The sequence below is a fragment of the Pteronotus mesoamericanus genome, unplaced genomic scaffold, assembly GCF_021234165.1.
Source record: "Pteronotus mesoamericanus isolate MK-2021 breed Mesoamerican mustached bat unplaced genomic scaffold, CSHL_Meso_final scaffold_507, whole genome shotgun sequence".
Classification (NCBI taxonomy): domain Eukaryota; kingdom Metazoa; phylum Chordata; class Mammalia; order Chiroptera; family Mormoopidae; genus Pteronotus; species Pteronotus mesoamericanus.
This window is the reverse complement of record NW_026555319.1, coordinates 15843112-15868417: the sequence shown is the minus strand read 5'-3', so window position 1 is coordinate 15868417 and position 25306 is coordinate 15843112. Positions and strand designations below refer to the sequence as shown.

General features: G+C 48.2%; 1 protein-coding gene across 4 annotated transcripts in view; it reads right to left on the bottom strand.

Annotated features, from left to right (window-relative positions):
- The window catches only part of NF2 (NF2, moesin-ezrin-radixin like (MERLIN) tumor suppressor), a 68886-nt gene that overhangs the window by 5665 nt on the left and 37915 nt on the right, over positions 1-25306 (bottom strand). Inside the window, exons 7-17 of one of the 4 annotated variants that reach the window (XM_054594210.1) lie at positions 23366-23441; positions 20820-20954; positions 17817-17891; positions 16751-16864; positions 14178-14300; positions 13208-13425; positions 11730-11835; positions 10083-10210; positions 8132-8297; positions 6699-6743; positions 5887-5905 (exon numbers count right to left, since the gene is read on the bottom strand). In XM_054594210.1, coding sequence (XP_054450185.1) covers positions 6708-6743; positions 8132-8297; positions 10083-10210; positions 11730-11835; positions 13208-13425; positions 14178-14300; positions 16751-16864; positions 17817-17891; positions 20820-20954; positions 23366-23441 — 1177 coding nt within the window. In that variant the 3' untranslated portion in view covers positions 5887-5905; positions 6699-6707. Of the gene's footprint in view, positions 1-5886; positions 5906-6630; positions 6744-8131; positions 8298-10082; positions 10211-11729; positions 11836-13207; positions 13426-14177; positions 14301-16750; positions 16865-17816; positions 17892-20819; positions 20955-23365; positions 23442-25306 lie in introns of those variants that run through there. The other 3 variants (XM_054594209.1, XM_054594211.1, XM_054594208.1) reach the window with 3 other exon arrangements.

Below are 25306 nucleotides of genomic sequence, written 5' to 3'. Positions count from 1 at the left end.
TCCTCCTCTCGGGGCTGCCAGCGCCCCCTGAGTCACACACAGAAGGGCACCTGGTGTTTGAGAGCAGGGAGGGAGGGTCAGCAAGAGGAAGCTGGGGCTTCTTTCCTCCAAGGGGGGGACGCAGAGGCCCAGGGGCAGGGAGGTTTTCCAAAGAGAGCTCAGGAGCCCTCCCCGTGGGTGCTGCTGACTGTCTGCCAGCTGCGCTCTGGCTGGCGCTCAGCCGCTCAGCCTCCCACCTCCGCTGGGCGAGCTCTCCTCACCTGCGGGATCCTTCGCCACCTGCTCTTTCTAGAAAGCTCACTGACTGTAACATTTACAGTACAGCTACAGGCGGGAGGTATTCATAAAAGAGAAGGGGAAGGCTCAGAGGAAATGGCACACAGCTAGTCATAAACTGTCTCTGTGGGCCTCCTCTGCGTACGCGTGAACACCAGCTAACAGGCATTCTGGTCTGTCCGCTGGCCCCAACTTCGTTAGGCGTATGAGCCCACATAAGTGTTCGGTCCATCTCCTGGCTCAGGACCCCGCTCAGGGACCGGCCTGGCTCTCCCTGCACAGCACACAGAGGTACCATCGGTGGTGCAACGAAGGCCCTCACCTCCGGGACGTCCACTGGGAGAACTGACGCCGGCCTCATGAGTCTCGCCCTCAGCCCTGCATTTGAGTCCTTTGGTGACCCACCAGCATCCCTCCACGCCCCTCAGCCAGATGAGCTGAGAGGGGGGCAGTGCCCCCAAGGAGGCGGGGAGCTCCCCAAGTGCAGGGCGACGGGCTCCACAAGCACACGGCCACGGCCACCCCGCACGGCTGTGTGGGAAGAGCCCTCCTAAATTTCAGTAGGTGGTGAAACCGAAAAGCCTTGGGAAGCAGGATCTCGCAGACAATGGCTGCATCATTCTGGGACCTGCTGAGTCTGGTCCACCTTCTTGAATCCTTCTGAGGACAAGCTGGTGATGGCATCTGCCATCCACTGTCCAAAACACACTGATTCTAGACAAGGGCCGACCATCTCCTCCGGGAAGTGATGAAGCGCACGGGTCCTGCGCAAAGCCTCCAACCCCAGGGCCCTTGCCAGTCCCCTAACAATGACTAAAAGAACATGAAGTTTCCCTGCCAGACACTGGGCTGCCCTACTCTCTTCCAGCTGTCTCTTCACATCTGATTAAAATAAGCCGTGTGAATAATACAGGAGGAATTAAGTTCTCTCTTGACTGAGCCGGCTGTTCAAGTCTGTCACTAATCCAATTTCATTCCGAGGAGACAAAGTTTTTTCTCTTTCTTTGCGACAGGTCTATATGGCTTGGTTTTATCTTATGGGGGCTCTGGCCCACCTGTTGGGCCTGGCCCTTTCTCCTTGCCCAGCATCGACAGACCCAAGTCTGGCAGAGTCACCTCTCCTCCTGCTCACTTCTCTATCCAACTGCCAGTTGTTTGTGACAGCCACCAGGCTGTGCAAGGGCAGGAGGGGGGCTGCTTGGCAGAGCTAGACCACCTCACACTTAGCAAACTTTGTGTGGTGTGACCGAATGGACACATCCAATCTAAACAAGTGCAGCTTCGGGAGACACATCTGTCTCCTTGAAAAGAAGGGGGCTGACCCCTCTGAACCCCAGGAGAGGCTGGTACCCAGCAGGCTCTGCTTTACACAGGCCCGTGGGACATATAGGCAGACTCTCGGATTCCTGCTCTCTGGGGATCTCAGGCAGCCCATCAGGATACACGGACCTGGCACCTGCCCGCTCTGGAGAAGTGGCCCCAGGGTCTCGAGACAGCAGACCTGGAAGGCACCTGGGACAAGCTTCAGGCTCGCCAGTCCCTCCCAGCCGGCCCCCCACCCCTAGCTGCAAAAGGCTCCTCCAGCATTGGTCCCAAGAGTGCCCCCTGCTGGCAAAGACATAGCACTGGGGGACAGGGGGTCGGGGGGCACGGACAACTCTCTCCCCAAAGCTCTCCTCTACAAATCCTTTTGGGGGACTGTTTCCCAAAGTGATGGGAGGAAACTAAATGTATTCGGGCACAGAGCCTGCAGCAGCAAGGCTGCTTGATTAAGAATGAATTACACTTTCATCAGCACATACAGAAACTGATTCACAAGGCCGCATTGTGATAATCGGGTTCCGAAAGCAAAAGGGGGTGGTGTGGGGGTGGGCAGGACACAGAGCCATTGGGCTATCGATGATGAGAGAAGGGAAGCTCTACAATTAAGCTGGGAGAACAAAACTAATCAGGATTCCTCCGACTAGTCTCTGGGGGCCTCGCCTCAATCTGTTCATCCCCAGGGGGGAGGAAGGAAGTTGGGAGGGGGCAGTCTAATTCATTTGAAACAATAAGACCCACAATGCTGAACCCATTTTAGATCCTAACCTAATAACTCCAGGCGCTGAGACTCTGCTTGTCCCATTAAAAAATGCAGTGAAATTGAAATGCAAGCCCTAAAATCACGTTACACTTCCTCTCCGCCACTACATATGTATTGAAGATGAAGGAGGGGGAGGAAGAGGATACAAAAGAAAACACAGATCCACCAGGCGAAAGCTGACTCTGGAGCAGAAGGTGACAGGCAAATCCAGCAGCAGCAAATTCCAACCTACTCGTTGATTTGGGGCACAATAAACATGCCCCTTCCAAGCCAGAGCCGAGGGGGCAGGGCCCGTGACGGTGGGTAGCTGCTGTAAACTGGCCAGATTAAGCTTCTCTGCTGTCTTGCAAGTGACAACATGCACCTAAATGTCATCTGGGGATGTGCATGGGGACAGAGCTATTCACACACTCATCCCTAAACACAGGCGGGATGAAAGGGCAAGTCCATTTCAATTAACAAATCCAATTTGGTATTAGTTACTTTATTTGCTCGAGAGAGAAATCTGCCAGGGAAAACCCAGTGGGTCCCTTTGGTGTATTAATCCTTTAGGGACTTAGAGCAGCAAAAAGATGCCTATAAACTGGCGTCCACCCCTGCGATGCTGGCGGGACCCTTGGCTACTCCGTTCTTCCACCTGAAAAACAGATGAATCTGCCTGATGCACCTCACTGGGCGGCCGGAGGCTCGCTGAGAGCGCCGAGCATGCCGAGCGAGCACCTTAGGAAAATGATGCAGATATACTGATGTCATCCTCAAATTGCCAATATCAGAAGGGAAATCACAGTGAGGATCATAAGAACAGAACCTCGAGCCCGCAGAATGAGTTTGCATCCGTTCTCCTCCCTCCCCCTGTTGCAGTAACAAATCAGGTGCCGGAGGAAAGCTGCACTGAAACACATCTTCAGTGCTGAGGGACCAAATGGGATGTTTTACTGCATCAAATAAGGCCCAATAATGTCCTCAGGCACTAAGTGGCTGTAAGATATCCTAGGGGGGCAAGGCAGAATTTAAGGGCTCCTCAGGGCCTCCCAAAGGGCAACTGCTTGAGTCAGTAAAGTCTAACAACCAAAAAGGGATGGGGTCGTGATGTTTTGGAGAAGAGGCTGGTGGACTCTTCTATCTCAAGAGCTACCAGAAAGGAGCAAGAAAGCCGTAAGCCCTCAACAGCTAGGAGGCACCTGGACACTTGGTTTGTGGGAATGTGAAGTACGAGTGGCTTTCAGGGCCGAGCCCGGGTGTCCTGTATAGGAGGAGCCCGCTCCCTGAGACGAGCCCACGCCTCCCAGCGCCTTCCCTGTGCTTCCCACAGAACCCGGACGCGTCCAGATCAGACCACTGCTGCACCGTCATCTACAACAGTAGCCGGTGCCTCTGTGCTCCTCACTAACCCTCGCTCCCTTCCCCCCCATTCCCCGCTCCTTTACCTCCTCCCTCCCCCCTCTGCGGTGCTCCAACAGCAGCAAAGGGAGGGTTCTGGAGCAGGGCAGCCGGTGCACTGCCTTTTATGGCAGGGCAGAAGGTGCTCCAGGAGATAATGCCCCGTTTCCAGAGCAGACAGAGTCACTGGGCACCCATGACTGCGGTCGGGGAGAGCTGAACGCATAACCACACGTGCCGCACGAACTGTTTAGCGGCCCTCTCCCAGGCAGACGACGCAGACCGGAGGTCACCAGGGAGGCTCTGGCCGTTAGCTTTAATTGTGGGAGACGCCTTTCACGCATATTGGATCTTGCCCTGTGATTTATCACTTCCCCGGGTGTGTTAAGTGTTCTACTTCACTTCACTAGCCCTGCATCTCCAAGGGAAGTCCACGCAAATTGAAGATGATATTGGGCTTTTATGTCTTCCTGATCCAAGAGAGGCTAGAGCCTCCGATAAATGTCATGGCTCCTCATTCCTGTTTCTCCACAGGCGGAAACCACAGCTGGACTTTGATGGGGCAAACCATTTACTAATAAAAGACTCTTTCTAAGCTCTATGACCCCGGAGGCTTCTCATCTGTTGATGTCCTTTGGAATCCTGGGCTCCCTCGGAGACCAGGGCACAAAGCAACAACAAATCTGACATGCAGACCAGCTCGGGACTGGGGAGTCAAACCCGTCTCCTGAGAGGGGGTAAAAGCAGGGCCCTGAGTGCACACGCCAGGACCGCATTGTCACCTCCAAAGTGTGCTGCACAGCTCGGTCACAGCTGAACACCGCTGCCTGCATCAGCACTGTGGCTCTGAGGGCAAGAAGCTCAAGCCCATGACACCTGTGTCCCCCTCAACCCAGCCTCACTGCCAGACCTCACTCTCTCACTCCAGAGACTCTGGGGCCAGGAGTATGTGTGGCTATCGATCCCCATGCCCCTCCCCAGGAAAGGAATCTAGGTTCCCAAGGGTGGTTTTTGATCTTGATCCCTGGTGCCACTCTGATTCCGATGGCAAATGCCGGACGAGTTGCACTGATTATCAATGGGGGGAAAGTGGGAGCGTAGCAGATACAACCCCAGCACAGGCAGGGGGCTGGTCATCGGTCCCTGCCCCAGGGACCATCAAAGTCTGAAAAATGGAAAGTACACCAAATTTCACGTAAGGCAAAACACCACTAGTTAGTCTAGTGATGCTGAGATAACTTTAGTTGTATTAAAGTCCAATCTATGCTTGTATTAACCCTTGATTCATCAGAATTCTTGATTAACTGGAGCCTGGCAGCCTGCTTTGAAAACAAGTTTATATTAAGATGTTAAAAAAAAAAAAAGAAGAAGAAGTCCTAGTACAAATCTGACTACAAATCAAACCTCATTTGTCTACAACAATAGCTCAGTGAGAACTGATGGTCAAAATCAGGCCCCTTGAAGAATTTAAACGCTCTGAATCATTACAGAAAGAGGAAAGAGGAAATCGTATCAAGGTGGAACAGTGCAGTCAGATGGAGGGAATATCTGACAGCACGGGGTGAAATAGAAAGGGACTTTCTGCTTGCCCCTGTGCTAGCCACAGCGTCCAGAAATGGGTCCAAAGTGGATCCAGCCAGGGTTCTCTGGGTACCACGGGGTCATTGTTGAGCAGATGATCCAGCTGGCCTGCCCATTCCAGTGCTGGCCATCCCTGCGTAGAGCATACACTGCTCAGTGTTGGGGTGTTCCAACACCAACATGTGCTATGGAAGCTGAAGAAATAGGAGCCTGCTAAATAAAAGTGTCACACACAAACCGGGGTTCATGCCATGGGTTCTTGGAACCACTGACAGCTCGAATCCATCTTATAATGAGATCCATCTGGGACTTTAATAGCTAACCTCTCTTGCTTGGATAACAACCACAAATAGGATCTATTTATGCCAGATCTCATTTTTTGGTAGAAAGCTTCCAATGAGCTTATTTTATTCCAGTAGCAGAAACTGTGGTGAGGACTCCAAAGGACACATCCTACAGGACTGCCAGATGTTGGTGCCCTTACTGGGTGCTAGGGGGATTAGGTGACGGCAGCAGCAGGGTGTTACCTTATTGTCAGGCATAATAAGTTCTCTCCGCTGCCCAGGCGTGTTGGGAGAATGCAAACTGTTGCAGAAGGAAAGCGGCAATCATTCAATCAGTTCCCTCAACCACCACTAACCGCCCAACTACCGCGCGCCCGCAACTGCACCGTCCCAACGAGGGTTCACTGTGATCACAACTCCTGCCCGCGCTGCGGGGGAGCGGAAGCAGACACGGCCTTCAGCGCGCTGAGAGACAGACGGTCCGCTGAGGCGGACTGCACACCAGATCCCTGGGCTGTTGGTTTGCTTTCCTTGACAAGAAAATGGACATGTACAGACAGGGGAGGCTCTAAAGGAAACGGGTGAGCACAGGCAGCCCTTTCACTCCGTGACCAGAAGCTGTCAGGTAAGACCAGGGGCCTTCCAGAGGCTGACACCACATGAAAGGTCTCAATCTTGAGTTAAAGACATCAGTCTTAAAAACACCCGAATTTACCCCATTTCCATGCTAGGGTTATTATCTAAGAAGTTCGTACGCCACCAAGACAAAAGACTTTTAGACAGACCTGACTGGACAAGAAGCAGTGACCTTCTCCAGACCAACAGTGACACAAGATGTGAAGGACGACCAGTCCTACAGCCCCACTGACATGCTCTTCAGAGCGAGGCAGCCTTCCGCACCCCTGGAGGCTGGTCTGGCCCCAGAGGGGACGCCTGCTCTCAGACTCAAAGCATGCTGCGGCCAGTACCCAGGCGCCACCTGCCCTTGGGAGGGGTCGGCGTGGCCCGGGACAGAGACAGGCAAGCTCATGCATGGGTTAGTATCACAGAGGGCAGTACCGTCACCACATACAGAGTACCTGGGGATAACCTACTTTGAGGGCTCAAATGCAGATAGGTCTTCTGCCTTGGGCTTGAGGCTAAACCAGCAAAATAAAATGAAGAAAAACAAAAACATACCCTGTGATATCAACAATGCCACATGTGCCATTTGCAAAATGCTCAGACAGGCCTGAAATTGTGACAAGCGACTTCATGTATTTGTTTTCGTGGCCTGGAAATGGGTCCATCCAGCTTTCAGCACTGCCGGTCCCGTGGCCGTGGGCCCCGCTCACTGCGGCAGCGGCCGAGGCGGGACCGCTCCTGGTGCCCACGTGCATGAGTCGGGGCAGCTCCTTTGAGGCCTGACTGGCTCACTGGGCCAGTCTCGGTCTCCTTCTTTGCTCACTGGCTGAGACCTCACTTCAGCTCCCCTTTTGCTAACTGTTTAACAATTTGGTTTTGAAAGGGGAACACAGTAAACGACAGAAGCCAGAGGTGAGAAAAATGTGGAATGTGGTAAGGTCTTCCCTTCTAGGTTATGCTATTAAAAGGAACTCCCTACCCAGTGCCTACTGTACTAACTGCAGGTAAGAGTGAGAACTCGAGGCTCCTGACTGTACCCACCAATGACGGCAGGTAGTTTTCAGATGCACCTTAACCACTGAACACAAATATTCCTTAAACTGGGAGACCATTTTGAAGACTAAAGATGAAGTGTGAAAACTTAAACATGTCTAAACGATCCTCCCCTAAACTCGATGAACAGCCCTCTCTTAATAACACCTATTGGGCAAGTGTTAACCTGGGCCTGGGCTGCCAGTAAGGAGCGGACACCAAGTGGCAGGAGAGGACCTTTCTGCTTTGCCCAACATCAGAGACGCAGCCATTGGGCTGGTATGCAGGATGGAAATTAACTTCCTCTAAAATGCTAAAAACTCAAAATATTCAGGGAAGAAAGATATAAAGCCATTAGCAACATCTTTTAAAACGTTAAGGTTCTTTTAGATACTTCCTTTTAAGTATGAAAAAAGAGAAAAATTCAGAATTTGGTTTCTAAATCAAGAACAGAGCTTTATAGTCCTTGCCACTTAAAAAACACAAAAAGTCTAGAGGGAGAGTCTATTCTCAACAGCCTCCATCTCATTTTGCTTTCTCATTAAGTAAGGCAGCTCCCTGGGCAGAACTCCCCTTGGCTTAAAAGACAGAATTGCTTTACTGCTAAATGATGGATCAAAATCCGTCCAGTAACAGTGATTCATTTCATCAGGAAATGCTTGTGTTAAAAGCTCCCCTTCCTTCGAGCCAGTGGGTTCACAGTCATTGGCAGATTAAATTCCCTTTTAGGGCAGGAGTCAAAAAATTTTTCTCAACAAAGTACATATGAAAAATGACAATAGTCTAATGACTTGGCTGCTGAGGAAACCAGATGTAAACCTCACATTTCATTAATGTTATCCTGATCAGCAAAAGACAAGAGATCCGGTACCTTTTTAATGGTATTGTGCTTGCTGCTGGTGCCGCCCCGGTCAGAGTTCTCGTTGTGCAGAATGTCCAAGGCTGTCTCCCTCTCTTTGAGTTTCAGGGCCTCAATCTCAGTCTTGAGTTCATTGAGCTGCTCCTGCAGATGCTTGCTCTTCTCCATATACTCCACTCTGCCAGCAAGAGGATACCGTGCATCATGGCTTCGGCCAACATGTCACGGTTGAGAAGCTCCAGACCTGCAAGCCGCTTGGCATGGGATCCAGGGCCTGAAGCCTCAGGTTCCTGTCCCTGCTTGGTCACCCATGGCCCCTGGGAGGTTGGGCCAGTCACTTAACTGGTCCGAATTAAATAAAAGAGAGTGTAGGAATTTCCTCTTCTACCCTACTGTAAGCTCTCATAAGGTGCTCTACAAATACCAGCTGAAATAGGTAGCTTTTAGTTCTGTACAAAAAAAACAACACATGCAGCAAGCCCCCTGGAATCCAAAACAATCTTCTTGTCTCAGCCCTAGTCGGAGGAGTAATTCCATTCAAGTGACCTCTTCTGACTGGCCACAGCCACATCCCTACTTACTTTGGGATGACATCTAAAAATGATGGATGCTCACTCAGCTAACACTAGGAAGAAAAAAATCCCCACCATCGCCTGCAAGTAGATACTGTATCTGTGATGGTGAAAATCCGGGAATCATTCTCAAAGTGTCCAAATACAAGGGCATGGCCCGCACAACACAGACACCAAGGAATATTCTTTAGTGATTCCCGTGCTAGTATGTGGGCTCTGTTAATATGCGCACAGGTAATGAGAAAATAGAACCTATAAAAAGGCAGGACACAGATACAGCCTCACTCTGATCACAAGCATGTAATGCTGTGAGTACGCCTGGGCTACGGTGAATGGCCAGGAGGGAGCTCCAACAGAAGACTTCACAGGTAGACGCTCTGGTTCTCTACCTCAGTGTGAGAGCCCAGAGAGCCACACCCGGTTTGTGGTTGCCCACCCTGGGCTCCAAGGAGACATCGTCCCAAGAGGGTTGTCCTGAGGACAGTAAATAAGGTGAAAACACATCGGCTTGGACAGGCTTGGAGCTGAATCCTGGTTCTGGCCCTCATCAGTTGTGTGACGCAAGTGAGTTCATTAGACATTCTAAATCTGGCTTTACATTTCTAAACAGGAACACTAAAACCTACCCTTGATGTCAGTTTGATTTTCATTAATGGGAATGAAAGAAGGTAAAACTAAAACACCCTGATGCCCAGGCACTCAGTACACGGTAGCTATCGAGAGTGTTCTGTGGCAAGCCACGGCACAGCTGGACAGTGTACCTCCAGCTGGGAACTGGGGGGACCTCAGCTAGATTTCCTCTGCAGTGGGACGGCCTTCCACCTCAGATCCACTTCCAATGACCATCAAATGCAGGAGGATAAAGAAGCAGAAGCTGCTGTGAACAGGGCACGTGGGGCTCAGCTCAGGGCTGGCCCATGCAGCAGGGTGGCCCAACCTGGATGTTTGTTTTCCTCAGCCTTGAACCTGAGATTCTTCTCTCTCATCCTTGTTCTAAACGTGGAATGTCACAGATCTGAGCCGCCAGAGAACACAACTAGGGGACACGTTCTATTTCCAGGTTAGGGCATTATCACACACTCTGTTATGATGTGAACAACAATCTGACCGACACCTGACAGCCAGTCCCACACTTTAGGTGAGGATTTGAGCCACTATAATCTCCAGGTCTCCAATCAAGTATCATTTTTGTCCTGGAAGATTGAATGCTGGTCTGTAGGCCTTCATTTCTGATTAGGAAATCCTTCCTTCAGGTGGTGAGAACAGAACAAACCTTTGCAGGAAACAGCAAAAGGCTGCAGCAGCGACCTCCCACTTGCCCCAGGCCTGGAGCGACTCGCTCTAGTTCAATGGTTGCCCAAGCAGGGCACGGGGATGGGGAGGCTACGTACTTTTCTTTCTCTATTTCCATGGAAAGTCTCTTCATGTCAGTGTCCTTGAAGTCGAAAGACAGACTGTCGCCAATGAGGTTGAAGCTTGATATGTCAGGAGGCAACGGTGCTGGAATTGGGTTCATGGGCTATAAAGGAGAAATCTGCAGTTAGGGGCTCAGGCTCTATGAACACAGGGACGTGCTATGTTAACCACCGACCCTCCAGCAGCCACAAAGGCAACGGGCATGGTGCAGGGCCTGCCTCATAGCACCGCCAAGGCCTTCTGTCACAACTGTCTTCTTTGACCCCGCAATTCTATTTGAAAATTTATTCTAGCAATATTTCCACATGTACATGCAAATATTTGCTTTCAGGGACGTTCCACGCAGTTTTGTTCATAATTGCAAAAGAGAACAGACTAAATACCCATCTACTGGGGACTAGTTAGATAAATTATAATCCCTCTGTACAATGAAATCTGATTAGAGAGTTGATATGATCTCCTCCAGATTTTATTTATTTATTGTTAGAACAGTGCATAACGCCTGCTCCAATGTATGTTTTAAAAACACACACGTCGGTGGTGTCCGGCCTAGATGAGCCCTCAGACAACTCCAGCCCCAGCTGCCATCTGCCTGCAATCACCGCAGAGATCCCCAAGAAGGACCACTGGCCCAGTCAACCCGCCGAGCCACGAGAGAGAATAACGCAAGGATGTTCTGAGCTATATAGAGGATAGCTGGCTTGCGGCGGCCTGTTGCACGGTAATAATCAGCACATATGACAACAGCAACCTGCTCCCATTTTCCTCCATGTCAAACCCTGGGCAGCTTGTGCCTCTGTGCCCCGTGCCCCTCACTGCTGCGTGCACATCTGTGCCGCGTGTGAATGTGCAGTGCAAGCATTTGTGTAGTGAGCGCAACTGTGCACTAGCCTGGAATGCCCTATTGTCTCTTTCCCATCTGGTTAGTTCCTACTTACCCTTCAAGGGTCAGCTCAGGCCCCACCCTGAGCCCCTCCTGCCCCTCCAGGCCGGGCTAAGTTCCCCGCAAGGCACCTGTGCACCCTGTCTGTATGAAGACTTCCCATCTCCCTGGTATTATATGGAATAGAGCAGGAGTGGAAAAAGTTTGATGAACTGAATTGTCTCCCCTCCTCTGCCAAAAAAAGGCTTCTTTATTCATTTTGTGACCCTATTTAATTGAAGTCTGTCTCCCTGTCCCAAAATTGAGTTTGGAAGCTGGTTCTTGCATGACAATAATTTACATGAGCAATGGAGGGTATCCCTGCCCAGAACTAGGATTATGGTATACGCTATATACTGGTAGTTGAAGATTACATTCAGCTTGGCGCTGAGAAGCTTGAGAGTAAGTTCTCTTGAGGATAATTTGGGACCATATTATTTAGAATACGAAAAACATTTTTGGGCTGTAAAAGGCCCTGTTGCTTGTTATCTTGGCAACCAGAGAAGTGACTACCTAGTCCGAGGCCAAATGGCAGACCAGGCGTTCTGCCCAGACCCTAACTGCAGTCTCTCTGTACCACTTGCTCTGCCATGCATTTGCCCTGAACAGTCCCGTCCCCCTGAAGACACCACCAGGTGAAGCGAAGGGCTGGCAAGGACGGGAAAGCTACCAGGTCTCAGCGGCCCCCATTCAGGCTCACCGGGTACGTGGGCTTGGTGGTGATTTCCAGCAGCTTTTGTTTGGCTCTTCGCTCTGCCTCACGGGCTTCCTGCAGGTCCTGCTTCAGCTGGTCAGCCTCCTTGGCCCTGCAAGAAAAGGAGGAGCCGTCACCTCCACAGAAGATGACAGGTGGGGGAGAGACCCCCCCCCCTCTCTGTGACATCTCTGGAGAGGTGGGACTTCGGTCAATCCTGAGGAAGGCACCGGATCAGGCAAACAAGGATGGTGGAGGGTGGGTGGGGCATTTACAGGAAATCAGAACTTCCAGGCTAAGAACAACATTCCTAGGCATTGTATTGCCGCGACCAATAAATCTGAAGTGGAGGAGCAGAGGAGCCGGTGGGAAGAAGAGCCAAGTATAAACCTTTGTAACTGGCGGCGACAAAGGACAGTTGGGCTACAGGTATTCTATTCTCTACTTCATTTCCGGGTGAGAGTGGGATGAGCAAAGGAAGAGTCTGGTGGATCAAAGGTCTTATATTTTAGTACAAAGGGCAGGGGGTGAAAGAACTGACCTCATAGCCCTCCCACCCCCCAAACAACTGCAGGCCAAGGGCCCACCTCCTCAGGCACCACTGGACGGCATCGCACTTGGATGCAGGTCATCGCCCTGTAGGACAAAGGATCCAAACCATCGTGCCTCCCTCATGGCGGAAGTGACCCGAACAGAGAAAGAAAGGGGCCCAGGACAGGGCAGAAAACGAGGAACCCTATTATTCCCAGAATGACACACAAAAAGTGGAGAGGAAATCTGCAATTATACCTTGGTAGTAAAAAGCCAAATTCAGATGTTCAAAATCAAAAGGGCCAATGCTGTGGGGAATGTGCCAGCGTTTATCTGAAGGTTGCAGGACTATAACAAGCCAGAGCCTAGAATAGCCTTTGAAAAGTACAGGCGACAGTTCCATTCTTCAGCCCGGTTGGGAGCGGGTCATCCTGGCAAGAGGGACCCAGGCGCTCTCCTCCCATCTGCCTCGGGAGCCTTGGCACCAAGGAAGGCCTGCGGGGAAGTGGGTGCCTAGTTCCTACATTAAAGGGAAATAGCTGCTGTCTCTCCACGTGCCCCCTATATGAAAAGGGAAATGATTCACATTTTTTAAATGTAAGAAGAACCTCCTTATATCTCCTCAGTTAAAGGCAGTCTGTGGATATGCTCGATGGTTTTCCTGCAAACAGGGTATCAGAGGGACAAGAGCTTATCACAAAGGCACAGGCATGACCAGATGTCCACTCAACAAGAGAGCTGTGTCCCTTCCAATAGCTCCAGCCCCCAGACTGGATTAAGCACCAGGCCCCACCAACCTAGCAAGGAAGGAGCCTGCCCCCTTCCCAGACGCCAGAGAAGCAGCTTGAGGACGGCTGCAGTCCAGCTCTGCCTCGGCGCAGGGTCAGGCCTGAGCAGCGCCTCGCCCAGGCCCTAGTGCCCAGGGCCCCTTCCCCCAGCCCCCCGCCTCTGACCTCCTCTCCGACTCCTCAGCCATCTTCAGCGCCAGAACCTCGGCCTCCAGCACCTTCTGCTCCATCAGGCGCTTCTCTTCCTCTGTCCGAATGGCCGTGGCCTTGATGCGCTGCATTTCCTGTTCGGCCTCTGCAGCCTTCTGTGCCAGGAGCTTTGCCTCCTCCTCGGTAATCTGGGCCTTTTCCGCCAACAGGTCAGCCGTCTCCTCAGACCGCATCTGGAGGGAAGAGCGTCATCAGTGGGAGTGGGGCTTGTGTGCCTGTAATCCCACCAGGTCCGAGCTCAGACCCTCAGGTAGGTCAGCTAGAACCACAGTCTCTGATTCCTTGGGCCTCTTCCACTGTGTGTCCCCTCGGATGACATCCTGGCAACAGATGACAAGCCATACCCCTCAACTTTTCAGAAGGGCCCTTCAGGTGCCATCCATGGGGAGCAACAAGAAAGCACCTTTTTTGAGTCCTCATGTGAACTGAGACTTATGGTTTATGAAGGAGAAAACCAACTTAACTCTGTTCTCCTTTCCCTTTAAATCAGTTCCAAACCAGTGGAGACTTTTTCCCCCTGGGGCACATGTAATGATGTCTGCAGACATTTTTGATTGTCACAAACAAGACAATCAAAGTAAGGTGGTACTACCAGCAGCTAGTAGGTAGAGGCCCGGGTCACTACTAAACATCCTTCAATGACAGGACAGACCCACCACAAAGGACGACCTGGCCCCAATGTCAGTAGTGCTGAAGCTGAGAGGCCCTGCTTTAAAGGCATCCCGTGGTGAAAAAGGAGTTTGTCTGTAAATGAACTCAAGTTAAATTTGCTTCTGCCAGCACAGGTGGAAAGGAAAGGCACTTTTTTTTTAAAGCTGAAATGTCAAAGCAAATGTCACTAATCTCTCGTTCTCAGGAGGTCTCACTCTAACAAATTGAGCAAGACCCCATTCAGCCTCCTGGACCCAGACCCCTCGGAAATCACCAGTGCTTCATTGGCCATCGTCGCTTCTTCTTTCATCTGCAGCAGCCTCCTCTCCAGCTCATCCCGTGTGCGTTCAGCCTCCTCCCTCATCTGCTTCTCTCGGGCAAGGCGCTGCCGCTCCATCTGCCAAGGAGCGGGGGACACGAAAGCAGTCACTGAGTCATGGGGCTCGTGACCTACGGTGCCACAGGGATCCAAGAATGCCCAGCATCAAGAGTCTCCCCTGTGGGGCCCCTTTTCTTCTGTCAGCCAGCGTCATTCTTGTCACCCACCACCCTCTATCCTTCTAAACCAGCTGTCAAGTTGAAAACTATGCTCCTTGAAAAAACACCTAGTGGTAAACAAACCAAGAAAAAGCCAAGTCAGGTCTCCACCTGGATCTCAGGAGGCATTCCTACACACCGTGTGCTCAAACGGCTACCTTGCCAAAGTCCCTTTTTGTTGGTAGTCCTCTCCTGGCTCTGCCCTGTGGCTGCCAGGACACAATGCAGGTTCCTTCTCCCTGAGATGGAGCCTCAGAAACAGACAACCTTCCCATCTGGCTGGATAAGCCACCTCGCCATTTCTAATCTACACCTCTCCCACACCTCCAATTTCATCCACAATAGCTCCACTCCTGCCTCTGACCCACAGAGAAGATGGACTCATCCTGTGTGATGCATCGGTAGTTCACACATTGTATTTCACAGGGGGAGGCTGCAGCAGCCACAGCACAGGCTCACGCAGAGGCAACTCCTGAGCCAGGCCTGCGACAGGAGGGAGCCAGGCATGGAACACAGCCCCCCGTCCTTAAGGCACCAGTACAAAGCCTCCGCCACCTCCTTTGCCTTCTGGATCACTGTATTAATTGGGCCACATGCCGAGCTTAATAAGGCGAACAAGCACAGGACAAGTGCTGTTCTCTGTGATCCTGCCGTACTCACTGAATTCAGGAAGCAAAAGCCAGAAGTGACCACTGCACCGCTTTCTTCCTTAAATAATTAAAGCACATTTAATTACTTCTTGCTTCAATCTTCTCCCAAATACAAGATTTCTAAGATTGCTGCTTTTTTCTAAATATTAAGCCAAAAAAAAAGGCACTGGACCTCGAAGGCATAATGCAAAGACAAGCAATAAAATACTGTAAATTCTTCTCCCATTTTCAATGAAAAGCTTGGCCAATTTGTCCTCTCATTTCCATCATATTACGATTTCCATTAGGTGGATAACTGTGTGTCCATTAGTCTCCTCTTGGAAAAAGCCCAGGCTGTGCCCTCCATTCCCAGCACTGCGCTCCCTGAGGCCTCCACCCCCATAATAAGGGACCTCTTGTTTGCAAAGTGGTTTAAGCTGTAATGACTTTCAGTTCAATATGTCCTTTGATCTGAGAGAGAGAAGAGGCATCATCGGCTCCACATGATAGATGAGAACACTGAGGTCTGGAAGTTAAGTCATTCACTAGCGTCACAGGCTAAGTTTCACAGCGGACTCCAAGGTCACTGTCTGAGCAGGGGCCATGGAGCCCCTGACCTGCAGCTGCCAGATTCCAGAGACGCGCCTCCGCTGTCCTACAGGAAGTGCAGGTGTTCATGCTATTCTCTGCCACAGGCCAGAGGCCTACCTGCTCCTTGCCATTTTCAGATCTCTCGCTTCTAAGCTTTGCACTGTTAAAAAAGAGGTCAGACGGGGCTTCTCTGAAAGTTGCCACTGTACCACTGTGTTGGCTCAGGAGCATTTCTTTGTCCACTAAAACTCTACCACCCACAAAGCATCCTGAAGAGCACATCTACGGCCTCCCATCTCAGAAAGCAAAGAGATGGAGAGCTGTAAGCAGGGGCTCAAACTGGGCATTTCATTCTGAAACTCGGGGCTGGGAGCCAGACTCACTGGAGTTCCCAGATCAGAGACAGCTGCACACAGACTAATTATTACACCTTCTTGAGCCCGCAAGTCCTGAGGGCAGCTGACTGCAGCTGCTGCTACTCTATCTAGTAGTTCGTCCGAAACCACAATTAATATTCTCAGCAGTGAGGCTCAGATTAGTTGTGTGGATTCCGGTGAGTCAGAAAGGTCTATGAGTAGAAAACAATGATGCAGGTCGTCCAGTCTGCTGATAGGCGCGCCCGGCACCTCCCTCGGCGGGTGATGTGCCGCGGGGCTGACCTACCGTGGGGAAGTGCAGCCAGAGTCTAATTAGCATTCCAGCAGCAGCACTGAAATGCCGCCTTGCATTCGATCACCACCTAATTAGAAACGGAGAAGGCCGGCAAAGGAGACGGGCAGGCAAAGAGAAAGCTTAGCTGGACGGATGAGGGATGGATGAATGGGTGGATACGTGCAGGCTTGACTATTTCTTTCCACTTCACTTAAATGGAGAAAGAACTAGAGACATTTCTTTTAGATACACTATTAGAGTTTTTCCCTCAATTCCAGAGCTGACACCCTACCAGCTGGGCATCAGCCAAGAAAGATCCAAAAGAGATAAAATAAGGATACCCATTATCCATGACCACAGGACTCTTGTCTGCCCGTAACCACTCCTTACCTCCTGGGCCACCAAGTGGTAACAGCAGTCCAAACGTGGTCTTTCTCACCTGCTTTCTAGCTTTTTCCTCCCTGGCCTGGGCTTTCATCTGCTGAACTTCCAAAGAATCGGCTTTTCTTCTCCTCATAAAAAGGTCATGGTTCCCAATACACAGCTGAAGAATCTGTGGCCATGGGAGCGGGAGAAATGTTAAACCCACAAATTTACTTCACTGCTTACAGCTCACTGGTGCGGCAGCATCTTGCTCTGAGAGCCCTTGTGGGCACTAGGGAGCCTGAAGAGGAAGGCGCGGCTTGAAACACCAGAGCCCTACTTACGGCCTCTCGTGCTCTCAGCTCTAGAGACAGCAAACTGAAGGGGCCTCAGAGATGCTGGGGGACGTGAGGCTAGACGTTCACATTGTCTAGGCTCTAGAGAAAATACTGCCCATGTGCACCAGGAGGCAGACACAAGGATGTTTGTGACAGGCTTGTTAAGATGGCACAGAAATGAAAAGCACTTAATGTCCATTGATAGGAGAATTAAAAAAAATATATACCTGTAGCCAGATAATGGAATACCATACAGCGATGAAAACGAAGGGATTATATCTCTAACCATCAACATAGATAAGTCGAAAATAATGTGTGAAAAAAGCAAGCGACAGAAAAAACAGTTGCAAGCATTTATACAAAACTGCATAGTATATTCGTTTTGCTACAAAAATAAAGTTCTGATGTAAAGCAAGAGAATAATGAGCTTAGAATAATGATCACCCTTGAGGAGGAGAGGGGGGAACTGGCCAACATGCGGGGCTTCAACAGTATTGGGGTGTGCTATTTCTTAAAGCTAGGTAGTGAGCACAAAGGCATTTATTTTTGTTATTCTTTACGCATTATATATGTACATTATACACATTCTTATGTATGTATGAAGTACTTCAATAAAAATAATTTTTATAAATTCTTCATCAAAAAATTTAGGTTTGACTCTTTAGGTTAAGCCAAAGAGAAAAATCTTTCACGGCCTATCAAAAAAGCAGGTACCAAGATGTCATTCTGATATTCTTTCAAAAGGGCATTCAAGTCCTCAGAAAAACTGGAGCTACGAGTAATAAAACCAGGATCTCAACTTACCAGCTTGTTAACACGAAGCTTTGAGGAGTTAAACTTGAAGACATCAATTTTCTTATCCAATGGTTTAATAGTAAACTGAAAGAAGGAAGCAGATAACGGTTTCAGGTTGACAGCCTAGAATGTTACCACCAGCTGGGGAGTTTCACAAAAGCAGCCGCCACACTGGCGAAGATCCAGCACGAGGCTGTGCCTTGTCCTGGCTTCTTGGTGCCCAGGCACTAAAGCACAATGAACTTTGGTGAATTATAGGCATCTGAGGGTGCCAAGTCTAGGTCTGTGGAAGTTCAGGATCCTGGAAGGTGTGCTCTCAATACCATCTTGGGCTTAAAAACCTGAGTATAATCCCTTGACAGGCCCAAGCTCCCAGCTAACACTGGGAGGGCCACGCCAGGGTCTAAGTCGTGGCCCTGACTTTAGGAAGTTCACAGCCCAGTGAAACTAGACTAACAACAGTCAATTGCTGAAGAAATTACATCATTGGGTGGCACAAATCACCAATGTCCTGGGGGATTCAGAGTAATCTACCGTAAGTAGGAGGGGACTTAAGCTCGTGAAGAATATGACAAGAAAGTAAAAAGGTAGGACAGAAGGATATTCTAGACAAGGGAATGATAGAAATAAGGCAGAGATGGGCAACTGAGCAGAGAGAGAGTGTGTGTGCGTGTGCGTGTGCGTGTGTGTGTGTGTGTGTGTGTGTGTGGCGGGGGGGCGGCGTTATTAGCTCTTGACAAGTAAGATGATACCATGGGCTCAGGCTGGGAGGGAGGCTGGGTTGGGCTGGGGGGTGGTGAGGTGGCCTAGGAGCAGACAGAGGGGTTTAGATTCCATGTGACAGCATACAGGGAGTCACTCCAGGTTTCTGAACACAGGGATTAGGAGATGCAAGCTGATAACAGAACAGTGAAGTGTGAAGACGAAATCAAAGGGGAGAGAAAGATGAATGATAGGGAGAGGGTGGTAGCTTAGTGGGGGAACCCAGGTCCAGACCACGAAGAAAGGCAACACATAAAGAACAAGTGGCAACCGCTGTTGTCAACTATTCCTGATGAGACAAGACAGGTCTTAGGTTTCAAATATGCACTTAAAAAATGTGTTTGGATATTCCTGGGTATTTCTTTCTCATCTTATATCATTCAACAAGGAGTTAGCACAATGAAGACAGAAAATAATCCTTTGTTTAGCTCTCGGTCAAGTTAACTTAGAAGCGGTATCGCCCTTGTGTAGGCTGCTATTTGTGAATTTCGTGAGCTTATTTTGAGCCTTGCTGTCAAATCCCAGAGCTGTCAGTGGGAAACCGCAAGTAGTGGGGAAACCGCAGGCTCTGTGTCGTGCCAGGGCTGCACAGAGAATCAATGAATCACTTAAAATAACCAACATTTCTGTTTTGACAGCACGGCTGTCATACATACCTACTAAGACTACTTCCTATTATGTCAAGTCAGCTTGGGGTATTTTTACTGCGCGAGATATTGACGTGATGGCACACGGTGGCGCCTGGCCCTGGAGAGGGTGCATTACAGTTTATTATGTCCGGCCACAATGAGGGAGGCTTTAATCCTTGGGTTCTGGAAGAACGAGTGTTTTGGGAGCCTTTAGCACACAAATTTGTGGATGTGCAGTAAAAAGACTTTATAAAATTAGAAATGAAAAACTACCGTACCATGGCACACCTACTGCTTTAAGTCATGTGGAGCTTTCAATTTAAGTCCTTTAAAAAATAAATACTTTAAATGCTCATCTCCTGGGCTACTTACAAAAATTTGAAAGCCAGAATGTTTTGAGTTAAGAAGCTCCATCTGTCTCCTCAAGCACGGCCACGTAGATCTCAGCCATGTATTAGAAACCAGGGGCCTGCTGTTCCTTTCTTTGAGCTGCTATGAGAAGGGAGGAAACAGGAAGCCTGCCTGGGGCGGGGGCTCTGCTGGCAACGTGAGCCATTACTGCCATTACTGTTACCACCGCCACTCTCAAGCATCCTGGCTGTGTGGGCATCAGTATGTTGCTGAGCCCCATCCGGGCCTGCTCTCCTCTGCCTAGTGTCCTGTGGCTTCAGCGAATGTGGAGCTCAGCCATGCAACTCTATTCTCCAGACACGGGTCACTTGATCTCTCTACATCTCTGCTTCCTGTGACGTGACAGAGATAACCAAACACAGCCCCTGCTCTTCCAGCAGCGTTCTTGGGAGGACGGAATGAGTCAGGGTGATATGCTTGTACGGGCAAAAGCGGTATATTCCCATCACCTTCGTCGCTGTCCCTCACAGGGCAGCCATGTACCACAGCAGCCCAGTCGTTACTGGACTATAACTTCCTTGAGGGCTAAGACAGGATTTTCGACATCTTTGTTTCCGCTACGAGACCTAACACAAAGCAGATGCTCAATAATTCCTTTACAATGAACAAAGAATGAAGGAGTGAACAAATGAATGAATACAGGATCACAGCGTTTGGGAGAGGTCACCATCCTCTCTAGAAATATTTGAATTCCAACTTACAGTGTTTATCTAGTGTTTACCTAAGTAATTTAAACTTAATTATTCTCAAATTCTTGTAAGCAGGTTAGCCTGGTATCATTATTTATATCATTGTTGACACACACACCCACCCCCCTACATGTATCAAGCACTAGACACAGAGAGAAGGTTTAATACATACCACGCTTAAAATACAAAGAGAGTTCCTCCCCAGAAATAGAAAGCCAACTAATAAGAAAAGGTTACATTTTGCTTTGTTTACTGTTCTTTGGGGTTTAGTGCTGACAGGTTGAGCTTCCCAGCCTCCTGTTAGTCAGCAGAGGGTTCAGCGATGCTATTTGAAAATAGGGTGTCTTATACTGATCTGTATATACTATAAAAATCAACAACCCAAAACCCAAAGCCTGGGAATTAAATGGTTGTCTTGATAATAGGAGAAATCTGGCTGGGGATGCTTCAGCAAGGAGGAGAGAAGGGGAAAGACCTTCTGCTAGGCCACTGGTGCATCTGCAGCACAGATAATATCCTACCTCCTTGTCACTGTACGAGATGTTTCGGATTTCATTCCAGGGGAAGGATATCTTGGGTGTCAGCCTGTTCTCGGGATCATAGATGTGAAGCCCCAGAGCGTCCACTCCAAGCAGCAGCTCTGTCCCCTTTTTATTCTGTAGATTCAACAAAGAAGAGCTACTGTCAGCTCCACCTGAGCCTCGAGGTCTTATTCAACTTCCCCAAAGAGCTGGCACGTACTGTTACATATGACAAGTTTCAACAGGCCCCTACAGAAGTCACAGCTGTCTTGTAACCCAGGGGGCCTCTGTCTTCCTGAATTGAAGCAGGTAGAGGCAAAACTATACTATTTATGTGACTCACGTGTCCCATAAAGGGACGGCTGGAGGCTCCCATCACTGGCTCGTTGGCTAAAGTAGCAACAATCTAAGCATCGTTAGCCTCTAATTAAATAACCAGGTTATCATAGATGTAAAATAAAAACCTGCATGACTAATCATTTCTTATGTTAAAAGAAAAAAACTACTAGACTACCAGAAAGAAAGTTCTAAATGCTGAGATCAGATGGTCTTAGTACATGTTAAAATGTATCTTAACGTGATAAAGCAAGTATAATAAAATGTTAATTGTGGAATCTATACAATGGGTATATAAGGGTATTCATTGTAAAATTCTTTCAACTTTTCTGTATGTTTAAAATTTTTTATAATAAAATGTTGGGAAAATATATCAAAATGAATTATAAATTGTACCTCAGTAAGGCTGTATAAAAATGTAATCAACTCTAACGTACGTTGTACCTCTGATGGTCAGCGGTCAGAGCAGCCAGAGGGCGAGCACCGGGGCCTCTGGAGGCCGCACCCCCATGCGCAGGTCCATCCGCCTGCGCTGTGGTCTGGCCTTGGGGTGACGACAGAGGGAAGCTCCCTGCACAAGACTTAAAGCACGTGACCCCTCGCTGACAACAATGAGACTCAACCAAGACATGGATCTGCAAACTGAGACGGTGCTCGGACCGCGATGAGAAGCGCCAACCAAACAGCAGCTGTCACAGGGAGAAGTGAGCGCTCCAGGGTAATTTTTTTCCCTAACACCCCGAAGCCAGGTGTTATTACCAAACTGTGAGGGAGAGTCCTCTGCTCGTCGGCAAAGCTCTCCAAACTATGTACTATGTGAACACAAGTAAGCCTTTGTACTTTTAAAATCCATGGTATTTTGGAAAATGAGATATTTTATCATGTTTCTGACTATTTAGTTTAGCTTTTTTTTTTTTTTTTAAACGATTCCACCCTATGCCTCCTATCACTCTGTCTCCAGCATTTCAAAGAGAAAGAGAAGGAAACTCAAGGAGCCCCTTTTAAATTGCTTTAAGCACATATGTTCCTTAGTTGACAGTGAATTCAGGAACTTTTACACAAAGGACTAAAATATCCCTTAGCTGTGTCTATTGCACAATATAAGAAACCACACACACAAAACAGTGTCTGACTGCTATTAGACACTGTTTTTAAGCCTTGCAAAACACTAGTTTTCTAGAATCTAGGTTGTGGGCGGATGGAGCAGGAGAAATGGTGTTGACAAAACCACAGAAATGCATTAAATTGTTCTGATCCTAAAGAAACCAAATTAGCAAATACAAATAAATAAAACTTCAGAAAATTTAAAAAAATAAATTTTTAAAAAACTTTAGAAACTAATCTTCTGCATTATTATGGAAAATCTTGTTTTTATTTGTTTACTATATGACATATCAAAACTTGTCAGTGTGCCTTATTTTAAACAAAGTGATCCATTTAAAAATCTGTCTTTAGAAAACAAATCAGTAGACGGCTATGCTAGGCTATTTTAAATGTGTTCCAATTTACCCAAATTTAATATAAAACTTTAGGGACCCCCAAAAGGAAAGCAACCTTACTGCAGGGTTGTTTTAATATCTACTCTTCTACAGTCTGGAGCTCGCAATGAAACACTTTAGCAAATTCACAGGAGTTCCTCTGCAAGGAGCTGCCTCCAAGCTGCATCTAGCAGGGGACCCTTGGGAGAAAGGCTGGGAAGGCCCGACTGCCTGTCTGGTGCAGAAGCAAGGGGTTCCCAGAGGACAGAGGACTATTAATGGTCTGAACAGAAAACCAATTAGCCTGCTAGTGAGAACAAGAGTCCATACCCAAACAAATCGGTAATATTTAAAAGCAGCTTTACTCTCCTTGTGTCCTCGGGGGAAGAAAGTACTCACAGGTGCTCCCTGCGGGCCCAGATCTGACACAGCCAGAAATAATCAAATGTTGCACTCCGAGCATTCACACAGGTTTCTGCTCGGTGCAGGACCAGCCCCCACCCCCACCCTCCGCCCTTCTCCCAAGGCTCAACTCGCACTTAATTACCTAGGATCTAATTGAAGTCCAAAAATAGAAAATGAGGCTATAAGACCCTTTCCCCTCTTCTTCTCTTCTTCACCACTGAACCGTTAAAGAGTCTACCACCCTGAATGAGAAAGTAACCCATCTTAGCAGTTGGCCCCTGGTTCAGTCTGTTTATACAGGGGGAACTCGGAGAAGCCTCAACACACCCGGATTGCAAAGTAGTTCACGCCATACATCTCCAGGTCCTGAGCTATCTTCAAATATTCCATTTCAGCTTCGTCCCTGTGGGGACAATGAAAGACACTGTCAGTGAAGCTAAGCGAGAAAACGGGAGGGCAGGTGCACGCCAAGCTGAGCATTCACACCTGCCAGGAGACGCGAGCCAGAGCAGACTCCGGTGACGCTTGCCTAACCCCGAGTCTATTAAATACAACGAGGTCAAACAGAATCTCCCATTCCCATAAAAACAAGAACACAGATTCATTAACAGAGTCTCTTGGCTTCAATTCCACACTTTGCCCTTGGTAAATAGAGACACTCATCTGGTCATTCAAGAAAATCACATGGTATGTTATTGTCTCCCCTCAAATGGATTTGAGTGTTCAAATTTTATTTAAGTTGTTGCTTTATCTAATTGGGTTCTTTCTTCACTTAGAAGGTTTTGGTATTGAAACGACTGTCTGCAAGCTACTGGGAGCTACCTTTCTAATTTTCTCTTTGGATGTTGTTGGAGGTGAGAGCAAGAGCTACGTGGTCTATGAAAACCAAGCCAGGCCACTGACTTCTAAGTTGTAAGTGAAATGTAAAGTAAGCTCTTGAAGTAGCAATGACTTATAAAAAAAAACTCCCCAACGAGTACACTATTAAAATATTTTAAGTCAAGTCTCCCTATGACCTTGCCGCTTTCTCTCACTCTCCGATTTCAAAGTGCTCTCAAATGAATTTTAAAACTTCACGCCGAGAGAATGCCAAGTGTTAGCAAGCAGGTGAGGCGACTAGAAATGACAGTGGACACAAATTGGTACAATTACTTTGGAAATTGTTTGACATTATGTGTAATAGCAAAAGATGGGAGACAACGCGACAATGTAAACATCCATCCATAGCAGAATGGATAAATAACTTGTGGTTTATTAATACAGTGGAAGTCTACACAATAACGAAAGTGAAAAAAAAACCCCAACAAACTACTGCTACATGCCACAAACCCAAATCTCAAAATATGATGCTAAGTAGAAGTGACACACAAAAAATAGAAATTATCTGACTGCTTTAATATAAAGTTTAAAACAGACAACACTAATCTAGGAAGTTTGAAATCAGGAGAGAGGCTCCCTTTGGGGGAGGAGAGAGAGTGACGGGGGTCGTGTGCTGTCTTATTGCCTGTTGTTACACAGCATTTTCACTTTGTGATAACTCATCCGTCGGTATATTTATGGCTTGTCCACTTTTCAGTATGCATGTTATACTTTTTTAAAAGTTAAAAAAAAAGTGTGTTATAGGATGTTAATTTGAAGGAGAGAAAAAGAATGTTAAAGGTGAATGAAAAAATAATCAATTCCTAAAGTGATCGGAGAAATGCTGATTAATATTTAAGATACAATTTTGTATTACCTTTGAGATTATAAAAATTAAATCGATAAAAACAAGTGTTGGGGAGAGAATGGGGGTGGAGACATACATACGGATGGGCATGTAAATGCCCATCTGATACAACCTTTTTGGAAGGCAATTTGGTGGCACCTGTCAAAACTCAAAATGCTAATATCCTTTGACTCAGCAACTCTTCTAAAAACTCTATGGGCAGAGCCACCTGTACCATTATATAATGATATAAGATGGTATACATCGCAGAACATGTTGTAAAAGTGAAAAACCTATAGCTACACCAAATGCCATCAGGAGATAAATGGATGCAAACGCTATGGGATATCTATCCAATAGAATTCTTAAAATGAAACTAAATTACCAACGAGCCAACGAGTACAGCAGGTCTGTACATCTCGACAGGCAGTAAGTGCCTACAAGCACTAGAAAAAGGATACATACAAAGCCGAACACCGCCAGTATTACTCCCAGCTCTCTCTTTTCTTTTATATACTTCAGTAAAGCACTTTGTTCAACAAGCATGTCCTAGTTTTGTAGTT